The sequence below is a fragment of the Myripristis murdjan genome, chromosome 13, assembly GCF_902150065.1.
Source record: "Myripristis murdjan chromosome 13, fMyrMur1.1, whole genome shotgun sequence".
Lineage (NCBI taxonomy): Eukaryota > Metazoa > Chordata > Actinopteri > Holocentriformes > Holocentridae > Myripristis > Myripristis murdjan.
In genome coordinates this window covers 42290033-42305058 of record NC_043992.1, presented here as the reverse complement: position 1 = coordinate 42305058, position 15026 = coordinate 42290033, and the positions used below count along the sequence as shown (strand labels likewise).

Genomic DNA, 15026 nt, shown 5'->3' with positions numbered 1-15026 from the left:
ACATAGACCATGAGATGGATGAATTTCTGATAACAAATAAAAACTGCCTCATCTAGCATGATTTGGGAATCTTTTCTCATCATTCCACATTTGAAGGAGCCTCTGAAATATTCTGAAACGGGATGGCCAAGTCGCTGTGACGCAGTTGGCCCTCAAATGCAACCTTGGACGGCCGCAGCCTCTGAGTTGGGACGCTGCCAGAAAGTGTTAGCTGTTAGCAGTGTTAGCACCGCACACAGAGGACAGGAAGAGGCGGGGCTAACAAAGACTTCAGTCTGATCAATGGAGCCTCTTCGGCTGCCGTGGAGATCAACTCTCCAACTACAAACTCAACTCTTAAAACCCTGTTTTATAACAGAGACTTTCAGGAACTCTCACATCTTGGGGGATAATGAGGACAGAACTCAAAAATAATGCTAGATAATAAAATCCCTGTGTTTTACTGGGTTTACCAGCCCTTAAAAATGAAGACAGATGGAGACGATGACGGGACATTTGAGGTTCCTGAAGTGAGGACACAGACGCTGAGTGGAAATTTGATGCATTTTAATGAAGTGTTCTCAGTCCAGATAGAGTATAATGTTCAGGAGTGTTAGTGAGAGGGCTTCTCCTAGAGGGATTAAATATCACTGACAGCCTTAAATACATGGAGGAAAATGGTGACACACACATACCCCAGCCCCCACCAACTGGCTGCTGTTAGCATGATAATCCTTCAGAGAGGCACCATGGACTGCTAGCTTAGCTTTAGTCTGCTAGCTTAGCTCTGTGTGTGTGTGTGTGTGTGTGTGTGTGTGTGTGTGTGAACAGCTAGAGAGTGTCTGGAACCAGGGCGTTAGCGGGACAGGGTGTGTGTGTGTGTGTGTGGGGGGGGGTATACATATCTGACTTCCTATTGGTCACTGAAGTTTTAGCCTATCACTTCCTACTTCATAATCACAGCCTGGGTCTCCTGACAGTTGCCATGGATACGAATGTTTACAGTGGTGGGGACTGGGGGATTACACGATTTCACCATTAACCAAAAAATAACATAAAAATAAAATAGCACCACAGTAATTCCTGGCTAAATAAATACTCTGTTGACATTTACAGTAAAAATATAAAGCAGTCCTGTTTTTTCCACAGTGCAAACATATTTACAAACCATAGAAAATGTGAGCCAGAAGACACAGAGAGGAGATGAAGGAGAGACCGGCAGCTTGTTCTGGTTCTGTTAGTCTAGAGGTTAACTGCTCACATCAAAAGATATGACGTTTCACAGAAAAACACAAGATTAAAAGAGGATGAGCTTGTTACCATGACAACCCTTGTTTGGTTGTTATGTTGTTGTTGATTTCTCATGGTTCAGCTGTTTGAACAGGACAAACCAGAATGAGCTGGTTCTAGAAGTCACGCCCTGGCCTTCAGAAACCAGGAGACACTTCAGATCACTTCAGATCAAACTGGAACCAGCAGCCGGGGCAAATTATCAACCAGATTAAGTTAATCTCACAGCTGTCACAGATTAGATGTGGGTTCTGAACTGAGAACCTCAGTGATGTTAGTTCTCTGTGTGGCTCCTGATGAAACAGCAGTGCAGATTAGGATCAGGGTCAGGGTCAGGGTCAGGGTCAGGGTCAGGGTCAGGGCTGCTGCTAGGCGGACCTGAGCAGGTGAGCTTACGAGCAGCTCTGCATGCAGAACGCTGGCCAAGCCCACAATTCAGGTCTTTTTCCAACAGACGTCTCTCCTAATCTGACATCAACAAGTTGAGCAGATACATTTTATGATTTAAAATTCCTGTCAAAGTAAAATCTGTGATAAATGTCTAATAACAGAAGTATCTGCCACACATACACCATAAAGACTTTTACACTAATTTTCACTAATTTTACTCTAATTTTTAACAGCTTTTTAGTGAAAATGAAAATTATCATGCAACCATGAGTCATATCACAATCAGAATATCTGTCAAATTAATCACAATATTATTTTTTACAGCATCGTTAAGCCTTACTGCCCCAGCTTCAGGTAGCCATGCCCCTTCAGGTAGGCCATCTCTGTCATATTGGGGAGGAGCGACAGATTGTAATCCTGTTTAAACAGGGATTAAAAATATAATGCTGTTTTATTGACATCGACGTGTTAGAACATCATCTGTGTTTGACAGTTACATGAACCCAGGGTCAGAGGTGTTTTAACAGCGTGAATGCCGCAGGTGAAATATATTTAAATTCTTTTTCACGGCCCAGGTGCTCAGGTTGAGTTTGTCCTGCTCACACAACTGAGACCAGACCAGGTCTGCTTCTGCTGACACCTGGTTCTGATTCGGTGGCTCCAACTGTGAAGTCAAATTGATTTGTTTTGTGGGGCAGTGCGCCCCCTGCTGATGGCTCATTGCTGCTGCTTTGATTGTCTTCACATTTAAAACACCCAGTTCTCCCCTTTCTCGTATTGATGTAATACCTATTTAAGGTTTGAAGAAGAAACAGACTTGAATTCTGTAATACCAGATGTTCCTTTCTCTAATTTATCAGATTGTGTCTCTTCTGTCTCTATTCGATCCGGTTTTTATAAAGTTAGACAAACTGGAACCTCGCATCATTAGATGTCAAAGTAGAGAAAAAGTTTTCTATGTAAATGAGTTTCTTTCTTCTTATATTTTCTACAGATTGTGGAGAGAAATGAAGCACCTCTTTCAAATAAAACAAAGACAAGCAGCTGGTGTGAAGTTCTGCCACGTGGAAAAGCAGATTATAATCTAACACAGGGCTGTTGAATCATGAGCCCTGGAGGCTGAGAGGCTGCAGGTTTTCATTCCAACCAAGAACTCCAGCAGGTGAGTCACTGATTAGCTCCTCCCCTCTGCTTGAAGGTGAGGTGATCAGTGACTCACCTGGTGGAGTGGGTGAGAACCTGCAGCCTCTCATGGCTCAACAGCTCTGCTCTAATGGAAGCCGGCAGGTCACCCGCTCTGTGTCTCAAGCCTGCAAACACGACACATGAAAAAATTTAAAACGGAATAAAAATGACTAAACTATTGACAAGCAGTGAAACAGTTCAGCTGAGGAAGAAAAGGAGTTTTGTCTAAGTACATTTGCTGATAAAACTGGAGTAAAAACAAGTTTAGAAGTTGATGTCAAATATATTCACAGCCTCTCGGGAAAGCAGACGCTTTGTTCCCACCTTAAAAATACCGACTGACCAATAGTGTGTTCACTGTCTCTCAGCTGACCAATCAGTGTGCATTTTCAGTGCAGTTCTTGTTGGGATGTGGGCGGGGCTGGGAGGCGGGGCTCACTGCCTGCAGACCCAATGGGGTGGATGGAAGGGGCGTTTCCATGACAACAGGACTCTCACGTTGACTCTTGTTAACCAGGAAACTAAAGGTCTGGTCTCCCAGCTAGATCTAGACCACGCAGAGTGAAATGTCACACTGTTCTCCTTTCTCTCTTCTAGAGAGAGAACATCACGCCAAGCTGCTCTCGTGCTGCACACACACTCACCTCATAAACATGACTCAGCATTTTACTGAGCTTTACAGGGGCTTCTGATGAATTCAGCACAGAAGAGATCTGGAACATCCCTTCCCTTATATTCTATATATTTATTTTAACCTACTGATACATGTTTATTCACCATCAATCAATGTGTGTGTGTGTGTGTGTGTGTGTGTGTGTGTGTGTGAGAGAGAGAGAGAGAGAGAGAGAGAGAGAGAGAGAGAGAGAGAGAGTGCGCATGGAGGGTTAAAATGTATGCAGTTTTTCTTTTGTTTTAATTGAAGAGCCACCAGATGTCGCTGTATGTGACGATAAAGGCTTTCACTTCGCTTCCTGTTCCTGCCTGAACGTCTCCAGGCTGTTTTTGTGTCTGCTGCTGCTGCTTGTGTGAGTGCTCTGTGTGTGAAAGGATCTTTGTGTGAGCTCTCAGGTGGCGTCATCTGATTGGCTGGAGAGGCTCTTGGAGCTGATTGGTTCTCCCTCCTCACCGGCGGCTCCGGCGGGAGCAGCGTTCTGTCCAGTTTCCTCACTCAGCTCCGTCAGAACGGAAACAGACACTGAAGCCGTCTCTGTCTTTTTCACTTTTTCACGTTTGGCTAAAACTTTCTTTTGTTTTTTTTGCATGTGTGAGAGAATCAGTTGCTGCCTGGCTCATGTTGTAGCAGGTGTGTGTGTTTGCAGCAGGTGTGTGTGTTTGCGGCAGGTGTGTGTGTTTGCAGCAGGTGTGTGTGTTTGCAGCAGGTGTGTGCGTCTGCGGCAGGCGTGTGTGTTTGCAGCAGGTGTGTGTGTTTGCGGCAGGTGTGTGTGTTTGCAGCAGGTGTGTGTTTGCCTGCGTGACGACCTCTCCCTACAACAGAGAACTGAACATGGAGGCGTGCCCGTTCTATCCACTCTGACTCTACAGGAGGTGGGCGGAGTCACTCCTCACTCCTTCATGCAGACGTTGCACCTCCCCACGTTCTGCCGCTGATGCCTCTCCTCCGTCAGTGTGGCGGGGGGAGAGAGGGAGGAAGAGGAGGAGGATGAAGAGGAGGAGGAGGCCACCCGGGTCAGCCAGAAGCTGTAGATGTTGGCGAAGTAGTGGCAGGTTCCTCGGGGCCCCTGGCACTCCACGAAGGGCTGAGCCCTGAAGTCCCTCAGGCAGCTTCCTGATGATGTCAGCGACTGGCCGCCGCCTTCGTCACCTGCTCCCGTGTGCTGTGAACACACACACCATCACTATGACAACGCTCACCATGAGAAACAGGAAGCATTACTACTAACAGCTTCTGTCGTTGGTAATAGTGGCACTGAGTGTTAGTAGTACAGTAGTAGTACTAGCACTAGTAGTACTGTATCAGTAGTGCAGAGGTGGGTAGTAACGAGTGACATTTACTCCATTACATTTACTTGAGTACGTTTTTGAAAAAAATGTACTTCTAGGAGTAGTTTTAAATCACTACACTTTTACTTTTACTTGAGTAGATTTGTGAAGAAAAAACTGTACTCTGACTCCGCTACATCAGGCTACACTGAGCTCCTTACTTTTCTTTTATTTCCCCGCGTATGGCTCATTTTAATGTTTTATTTTGTTAGAGAGAGAGAGAGACATCCGCCAGGCTAAACCATGTGACTGTGTTTCACCAATCAAACGTAGCCGTAGCACCCTCGTCACGTGACCATACTCACTCTCACCGGCGGGAGTGGGACAGGAGTTTACAGTTTTTCAGTCAGTCGGAGCAAATCAAATGAAAATGGCAGAATCAGCGGTCAGCGGGTCGTGTCTTCCTTTTAACTAAGAGACGTTTTGTTCCTTTTAATCAGACATGGAATGTTTATTTACCTTGACAGTTTCAGAGGTAACTTCCTCCTTCAGAAAGGTCCAACTGACAGCCGGAGGGCACCTGTCAGATCCAGCAGACCTGACCTGACCGGGTGGCCGTGCACACCGTGCGGGGCTGCGGCCGCTGCCGGCCGCACCTGGTCTGCCGGATCTGACAGGTGTGCCGCGCATACAGAGAATTATCGGATAACCGCTCGAATTTCATATGTGGCCACCGTGCATGGCTCTGCTCTGCCCTCTGACCAGCTGAAGCAGCAGCACCTGAGCAGCAGACAGACGTCACTGACGTCATGACGTAATGTTTTCAGCAAATCAACAATCAGAGGAAATAGAACACATCAGACACTGGAGTGGTTTAGAGCCTATGTAAGATTTGAGCTTGTTTATAGTCACAAATGAGTTCACATGATGAGTGGAAAAATTTACAATAGAAAACAAGTCAGATTTGGCGTGAGATTTCTCTCTTGAGCGTGAGAGCGTGAGGTTGAGGCTGAATGCGTGACTGTCACGGCCGATGCGTGAGAGCTGGCAGCCCCGCATTGTTTAGGCGCTCTGGAGTTTATCAGGAGACTTTGGACAATGTCAATGAATGAATGAAGCAAGCAAGATGGCGGCGCCCTGTCCGGCTGCGGCTGCTTCGGCTCCCGGTAACATAACCACTTTATCGGTAATTTCGCCATCTAGTTCAGTGTTTTTAGCATCACAAATTCAGCGAAACAGTGCTAGAATAGTATATGACCGGCAGTTTATCATTAGTTTTAGAAAATTTAGCAACGTAGACCCCGTAAACCCTGTAAGCCCAGAGACGCGGACCGTTCTACACAACCTCGGTCTGCTACGCCGGTCAGATCCAGCGGATCACAGAACAGCGGAGTCTCCCCCCCAGCGCAGGCCGCCCGCGGAGACATCGGAGGCGGTGCGAGAGGAAGCAGAAGCGCGGTTGTCGCGGTGGACTTACAGCTAAGCTAAAAGCTAACCCGCTCCGACCGCCGCTTCCATCAGTCCTGCTCGCCAACGTACGCTCCCTGGAAAACAAACTGGACTACCTGAAGCTGGACTTAATCACGAAACGGGAGACAAGAAACTGCTGCATTATCATTCTCACCGAGACGTGGCTCAACTCTTCTGTCCCGGACACCGCCATCAGCCTGGACGGGCTAACAACATTCAGGTCCGACAGGAGCCATGCTCTCACAGGTAAAACACGGGGAGGTGGTGTTTGCATTTACACTAACAACAGCTGGTGTAACAACGCTTCTCTGGTCTCCAGTCATTGCTGTGTGGACATAGAGTTTACGATTGTGAGATGCAGACCCTTCTACCTGCCCCGGGAATTCACCAGCGTCACCATTGTTGCTGTTTACATTCCGCCCAGCGCTAACTGTAAACAAGCCCTGAGTGTTCTCTACCGCGCCATCAGCGACATGCAATCCACACACCCGGAGGGCGTTTTTATTGTTGCTGGGGACTTTAACCAGGCCAACATGAAGACTGTGCTTCCGAATTTTTACCAGCATGTGGATTTTGCTACTAGAGGGGAGAATACACTGGACTTGGTTTACACAAACATCAAGAAGGCATTCAGAGCAGCCCCCCGCCCCCACCTGGGCTCCTCAGACCACCTCTCTGTTATGCTAATTCCTGCATACCAGCCTTTGCTCACCAGGGAAAAGCCGGCTGTGAAGAAGGTGAGAGTGTGGCCTGAGGGAGCCATGTCTGCACTGCAGGACTGTTTTGAATGCACCGAATGGAGCATGTTCAGAGAGGCTGCAACAGACAATCAACACACCAATGTGGGGGAGTATGCTGCATCTGTGTCAGGCTACATACAGTGGTGCATGGAGGAGGTTACAGTCACCAAGACTATCATCACACGGGCCAACCAGAAACCTTGGATGACTAAGGAGGTGCGCGAAAGACTGAGGGAGCGCAATGCTGCATTCAAATCTGGTGATGCGACGGCACTCAAATCAGCGAGGGCAAATCTGAACCGTGCCATCAGAGTAGCAAAGCGCGCCCACAGTCAGAAGATCCAGGGCTTCTTCCAGGACCCCAACAACACCAGACAACTGTGGCAGGGCATCCAGACTGTCACCGACTACAAAGCCACACCCACACCCTGCCAGGATGACATCAGCTTCCTCAATGAGCTCAATAACTTCTTCGGAAGGTTTGAAGCTCTAAATAAAAATCCTGCGAGGAAAGCTACCCCCCACCCCGATGAACAGCCACTCAGGCTTGAAATCACTGCAGTGCGGAGAGCCCTGAGGAAGGTCAATGCACGGAAAGCTGCAGGCCCTGACAACATTCCAGGACGGCTGATCAAGGAATGTGCAGACCAGCTGGCCCATGTGCTCACAGACATTTTCAAACATGTCACTGAACCAGGCTGTTGTCCCCCCATGTTTCAAGTCGGCCACAATAATTCCAGTGCCCAAGAAACCAGCCATCACATGCCTTAACGACTTTCGCCCCGTTGCACTTACATCCACCATCATGAAGTGCTTCGAGAGGGTGGTTAAGGACAACATCATCTCCATACTCCCCCCATCATTCGACCCGTTCCAGTTTGCATATCAGCCAAACCGCTCCACGGAGGATGCCATCTCCACTGCTCTCCACCTGAGCCTGGAGCACCTGGAAGGAAAGAACACCCACGTACGGATGCTGTTCCTGGACTTCAGCTCAGCATTCAATACGATCATCCCCCAGGACCTGATATGCAAACTGGAGCCCCTGGGCCTCAAAACCTCCCTGTGTAACTGGCTGCTGGACTTCCTCACCGACAGAACCCAGTCTGTCCGTGTGGGGAACAACACCTCCAGTGTCATCTCCCTGAACACCGGCTCCCCCCAGGGATGTGTTCTGAGCCCCCTGTTGTTCACCCTGATGACCCACGACTGTCGCCCCAGGTACAGCAGCAACCACATCCTGAAGTACGCGGACGACACAACAGTTGTGGGCCTCATTCAGGACGACAACGAACTGGCTTACAGGGAGGAAGTGCAACATCTTGTGGACTGGTGTAAGGTGAACAACCTGGTCCTGAATGTCGATAAAACTAAGGAGATCATCGTGGACTTCAGGAGATCCAGACCCAGCCACACACCCCTCCTCATCAACGACACAGCCGTGGAAGTCGTGAGCACTACCAAGTACCTGGGGGTGCACATCACCGACAACCTCGGCTGGTCACTCCACACCTCCTCCCTGGCGAAGAAGGCACAGCAGCGCCTGCACTTCCTACGGCGGATGAGAAGAGCCTCCCTCCCCCCTCCCATCCTAACCACCTTCTACAGAGGGACCATCGAGAGCCTGCTGACCAGCTGCATCTCCGTCTGGTCTGGGAGCTGTAGGGCCTCAGACTGGAAGTCTCTGCAGAGAGTGGTGAGGACGGCGGAGAAGATCATCGGGACCTCGCTCCCCCCCATCCAGGATGTAGCAGACAGCCGCTGCCTATCCAGAGCCCACCGGATCATTTCTGACCCCACCCACCCCCAGCATGGACTGTTCTCCCGCCTGGCGTCTGGCAGAAGGTTCCGCAGCATCCGCTGCAGAACAGCCAGACTCAGAAACAGTTACTTCCCCCTGGCCATCAGACTGCTCAATGCCAAATAACTTGTCATATGGACAATACATTTCTGTGCAATATATCTTTATGGAGGTATGGTTTCTTCAGGCCCAGGGTGTGTAGCCCAGTCCGGGAAACACCCCTGGGATGAGGAGAATTAATTACCTCCTATTTGTGCAATAACCCCCCCACCCCCCCCCCCCCCTCCGCCGCCCGCCCGCCCAGCAGCTACGTATGGACAATACATTTCTGTGCAATATCCCTTTATGGAGGTATGGTTTCTTCAGGCCCAGGGTGTGTAGCCCAGTCCGGGAAACACCCCTGGGATGAGGAGAATTAATTACCTCCTATTTGTGCAATAACCCCCCCCCGCCCGCCCAGCAGCTACGTATGGACAATACATTTCTGTGCAATCTTCCACTGTTAACACTGTTTAGTCAGTTGTTTTCTTTTTCTGTTGTTTACATTCTGTTCTTATTGCACTCATTATTATTTACACTGGTTATTCAGTTGTTTACGCTGCTCAGTCCGTTGTTTACATTCTGTTTTTATCTAGTTATTCTCAATTGCACTCATTATTATTTATACTGGTTATTCAGTTGTTTACACTGTTTAGTCTGTTGTTGTACATTCTGTTTTATCTAGCTATTCTAAATTGCACTCATTACTATTTAGCTCCTGTTTTTTAGCACTAGTTATATAGACCATATCATACCAGTTATATAGACTATATTTATGTATAATATTTATATTTATATATACCTAAACGGTCCCACAATTCCATCTCTGCTGTAATCCGGAAGCCAAGCAACGACATTTCGTTGCCAAAATCTCACTGCTGTGTTTTTTTGTGCAATGACAATAAACGAAGTCTAAGTCTAAGTCTAAGAATGGGGGAAGAGAAATATGACAGCTGCCTTGGAGATGCTCCAGAACCTGGACATTTTATTTATTTATTTTATTTTTATTTATTATTTTTATTATTTATTTTACTTGAAGAGTATTTTAATTTAAGCTATTTTTTGATTTAATTAATTGTATTATTTTATTAATTATTTTGTATTCTTGTCTGTCTGATTGAATGCTTGTGTTAGAAAAATAAAGACGTTACTCAACAGTTACTCAGTACTTGAGTAGTTTTTCCACCAAGTACTTTTTTACTCTTACTCAAGTAATTATTTGGATGACTACTTTTTACTTCTACTTGAGTCATATTATTCTGAAGTAACAGTACTTTGACTTGAGTACAATTTTTGGCTACTCTACCCACCTCTGCAGTAGTGGTAGCAGCAGGTTATTAGCAGCACTGAAGAAGTCAAACAGGAATAAAACAGAAATGATCAACTTACAAATAAAAAGTAAAATAACACGATCCAGACAGTGAAACATGACTTGGCTCGCGAGACATGCACTCCTCATGCAGAGCGGCCAGGAGCATCTGCATTCGCAGCAGCTGGGTTGGCTCCCCCTGCAGGCTGGTAAGTTCAACTGCAGCTTAGTTAAAATCTACAACAGAGGGCTGTATTTTAACGTCTGGTCTGCATGGCGCGGGTCATTCAGGCCGTGTCGTTGAACGCTGGACTAAAGGATGTTAGCTCCAAGCTCCTGGCTCTAAAGGCTCGTCCTGAGTCTCTTCATGAATCCTGGCTGTGTTTTGGGCGTAACATGCAGTGAACCAATCAGAGGCCGTCTCCCGTCCCCTCTAACAGCCAGGTGTGTCACACCTTGGTGGGCTGCTGTTCTAATGGAGGATTCTCCAGGTAAGAAGGAAGGAGACGGAGTGAAAGCTCCCGAGCAGATCAGGACTCCATCTGAGCTCCCTGAGGTGAAGCAGCGTCCCTGCCCTGTGTGTGGGACAAGCAGAGCGGACGCTCGCCGGCGCCCCCTATGGAGGCCACCATCACTGTCTGATGATGAGCTTCAGACAGCAGAGAGACCTGCAGCACTGACCTCAGAGCTGCTGTTTGCTGCTCACTCACTTTCAGCAGCGCAGCAACACTGCTCTGAGGTCAGCTCATTTTCAGAGCAACATGGAGCTCAGAGGGACAGGAGACACTTTGCTGTCTCCACCAGGGGGCGCTGCACAGGGACGACAGCTGAGCCGAAGAGACGAGCCGCGATGTTGGAACGGCTGCTTCCATCCAGTTTAGACCAGAGCCAATAGCAGTAGCAGTAGTACTGCATTAGCAATAGTATTATTAGCAGTAGTACTGCATTAGCATTAGTATTATTAACAGTAGTACTGCATTAGCATTAGTATTATTAGCAGTAGCACTGCATTAGCAGTAGTATTATTAGCAGTAGTACTGCAGTACCCACCATGAGGAAGGAGTAGCCCACCCACAGGCTCCTCCACTGGGGGGGGCAGGGCGGCTGGGAGGAGTCCTGGCTGTGCAGGGCGACAGGGGGGGAGGGGGCTTCACACACCACACAGCGGCTGATGTGGTCTCTGATGGAGGCTCCGCCCACCGGCATGCTGGGAACCGCCGCCGTCGTGGACAGCCAATAGGATTTGTCGTTGCGGCTGGCGTAGGAGCAGGTTCCCATGTTGCAGTAGGAGAACGGCATGGTGGAGAACAGACGCATGCAGGAGCCCGCCTGGCCTGGGACATGTGACCAAAACTGTCATTATTATTGTTATTGTTATTGTTATTGTTATTGTTATACTATTGCTATTGTTGTTGTTGTTGTTGTTGTTTTTATGTCATGAGTCCAGGTTTTGTTTGAAATGTAACTTTAAGCTTCTTGAAAGGGGGGGTGGGGGCTAAACCTCAGAGTGGATTAAAATGAAAGAGCCAGTTGATTTTAATGTTTACTGGGCTTGCAGATGTTTGTCTTTGTTGCCATGGTTACAGATTCTGGTTAGATACACACCCTCCAGCCAATCAGGAGCATCCGGCCAGACTGTGGTTTAAACATTTTTAAATAAAAGCAGTGGGTTAGGGAAGGGTGTGTTTGGATTACAGTAACACTGCGTGTGTGTGTGTGTGTGTGTGTACCCAGGTCCTGTGTGTGTGCCTTCTCCTGGCCCTCCAGGTACAGCAGGCTGTAGCCGCTCCACAGCGCCGTCATGTCCGCAGGGCACGAGGGAACCAGCTCTGATTGGCTGTGCATCACCAACAGGAAGCCCGAGTTGAAGGTTGTGATTGGTCCAGGGAGGCCAGGGTCTCCGGTCGGGCCGGGCTCACCTGAAACACAAAGACAATTAAACACACACACACACACACACACACACACACACACACACACACACACACATCAACAGGAAGGGAAGGTTCATGCAGCTGCAGGTCAACAGACAAAATACTGCAATGAAACAGACGAGGGAAATAAATCAAAGAGCAAGTTCACTGTGAAAATACAGTGAAAAACCACAGAAAGTCATTTAGCAGCTCATGAGTTTTACTGTCCCTCTGCTGCTGAAATATTTTGATATTCAAACCTTTTGTTGAACTTTGTGTGTCGTGTGTTTGATGCTGATCAGCCCACAGCACACACTCAATACTTAACAGGGATTGACGATTATCAGGCCCGATATTCAGCATTTTTCAATAATCAGCAGTGATGGGAGTAACGGCGTTACAAAGAAACGGTGTTACTAACGGCGTTACTTTTATCAGTAACGAGTAATCAAAGAAATTACTGTTTCCCCCGTTACAACGCCGTTACTGTTACTGACAATAAAATGCGCCGTTACTTACTACTAATAATTATTATTATTTTATTATCCTATTCAAAAAATGTGCGTCTTGTGGAGAAAAAGCCGTGTGTCAATTTTCAAACCGGTCGGACTTTGCAGTTTTTCGTAACTTATCAACATGCATGGAGAACAAGCACAAATTACAAGAAGCTCATGTGTTCCCCAACGGCAGAGCGGATAGTGTCTCTGCCTGCAATACAGAAGACCACGGGTTCAATTCCCCACCTGGACAAGCTGGCATCACTACTTTAAACTATAATGAATTACTTTTTCAAAGTAACATGGCCAACACTGACAATGATAGATGAAATTTGACAGCAATGTCCACACTGCAACAGCAACGCAAAAATATGTGCATTAATAAGAGGATTTAAGAAAAGAAAAAAGTAATCATAAAAATTACTTTCCCCAGTAATTGAATTACTCTTCTGCAGCAGTAATTGAGTAGTAATTAAATTACTTTATACAGAAGTAATTAGTAATTGTAACTTATTAGTTTTGTGAGTAATTGGTCCCAACACTGATAATCAGTATTGTAATTTTCAGTGATATGAACACCAGGCAGATGGCACCTCTCCGTCAGAAAGACACGGTGGAACTAAAGCCAGGAGGCGGGGCGATGTTTCCTGGTCGGATGGTTTTTCATAAAAATATAAATATCTGATATTCACACTGAGGCACCATCAGCCAAAATGCTGCACTTTGATACCTTTTTAACAAATTTATCAGTTTTATTTTCCTGCCAGGAACTCCATGCAACTTTATTTTTCATGCAAGGTTTGCTTTGGTGCCAAATTATTGCAAGTGAATATCAGTTATCAGTGTCCTGGATTACTAACAGTGATGGGAGTAACGGCGTTACAAAGAAACGGTGTTACTAACGGCGTTACTTTTATCAGTAACGAGTAATCAAAGAAATTACTGTTTCCCCCGTTGTAACGCTGTTACCGTTACTGACAATAAAATGCGCCGTTACTTGCCGTTACTTACTACTAATACTTATTATTATTATTTTACTATCCTGTTCGAAAAATGTGCGTCTTGTGGAGAAAAAGCGGTGTGTCAATTTTCAAACCGGTCGGACTTTGCAGTTTTTCGTAACTTATCAACATGCATGGAGAATGACTGAGCACAAATTAGAAGAACTGTCTGTATTCTCCAACGGCAGAGCGGATAGTTTCGCCGCCGGTCGTATAGAAGACCACGGGTTCAATTCCCCATCGTGACTAACTGACATCACTACTTTAAACTATAATGAATTACTTTTTCAAAGTAACGTGCCCAACACTGACAATGACAGATGAAATTTGACAGCAATGTCCACACTGAAACAGCAACACAAAAATATGTGCATTAATAAGAGGATTTGAGAAAAGAAAAAAGTAATCATAAAAATTACTTTCCCCAGTAATTGAATTACTCTTCTGCAGCAGTAACTGAGTAGTAATCAAAATTACTTTTTTACATAAGTAATTAGTAATTGTAACTTATTAGTTTTGTGAGTAATTGGTCCCAACACTGATTACTAATAATCAATACTGGCCCTGAAGGATCAGTATCAGTCAATACTAGCACATACGACACAAAATAGTCAGTTGAAGACAGACAGACAGGCAGACAGACAGGCAGGCAGACAGACAGGCAGACAGCTGTCTCACCCTGGGGCCCCTGCACTCCTTGCTCCCCTAGCAGGCCCCTGTCTCCTGGGTCTCCGTCCGGCCCCAGGGGCCCCAGAGGTCCTGCAGATCCTGGAGCTCCGGGTTGGCCCCTCCTCCCTGAAACACAGATCACATGACATCAAACACGCCTCACCATGACCACACAGGGGGGCGGAGCCAACACGCCTCACCATGACCACACAGTGGGGCGGAGCCAACACGCCTCACCATGACCACACAGGGGGCGGAGCCAACACGCCTCACCATGACCACACAGGGGGCGGAGCCAACATGCCTCACCATGACCACATAGGGGGCGGAGCCAACATGCCTCACCATGACCACATAGGGGGTGGAGCCAACACGCCTCACCTGATTCAGAGACTTGAAACCTTCTTGACTCCAAGAGATTTATCTGATGAACGTTTGTTTTCTTTTGCTTTGTTTGCACCAGAAACAAAAACAGAAGAGCAGAAAAATAAACCTGACCTTTGACCCTGGTCTTACCTTTGGGGCCCTGAGGCCCCGATTCTCCATCTGGTCCGGCGGGTCCAGCTTGCCCGGGAAGGCCAGGGGGCCCAGGGGGGCCCTGGGCGGGGGAGGGTGAGGCTTTGGTGGGAGGATTCGGCCCTGCTCCCCCTTCTCACCCGGAGCTCCGGGAGGCCCTTTGGGCCCGGGAAGCCCAGGAGACCCACAGCTGCCTGGAGAACCCCGAGGCCCCGGGACTCCCATCAGCCCTGAGGCCCCTCGCTCGCCTACACACACACACACACACACACATAGACATACACAA

The 15026-nt window shown here is 47.4% G+C and overlaps 1 protein-coding gene across 1 annotated transcript in view; it reads right to left on the bottom strand.

Annotated features, from left to right (window-relative positions):
- Nucleotides 1-3750: 3750 nt before the first annotated feature.
- LOC115369841 (collagen alpha-4(IV) chain) overlaps nt 3751-15026 on the bottom strand; it is a 95294-nt gene continuing 84018 nt past the window's right edge. The window contains 6 exon segments of the mRNA XM_074933728.1: nt 3751-4679; nt 11195-11478; nt 11875-12063; nt 14234-14350; nt 14741-14845; nt 14848-14988. Of these exon segments, the coding sequence (XP_074789829.1) occupies nt 4407-4679; nt 11195-11478; nt 11875-12063; nt 14234-14350; nt 14741-14845; nt 14848-14988 (1109 nt within the window). The 3' untranslated portion in view covers nt 3751-4406.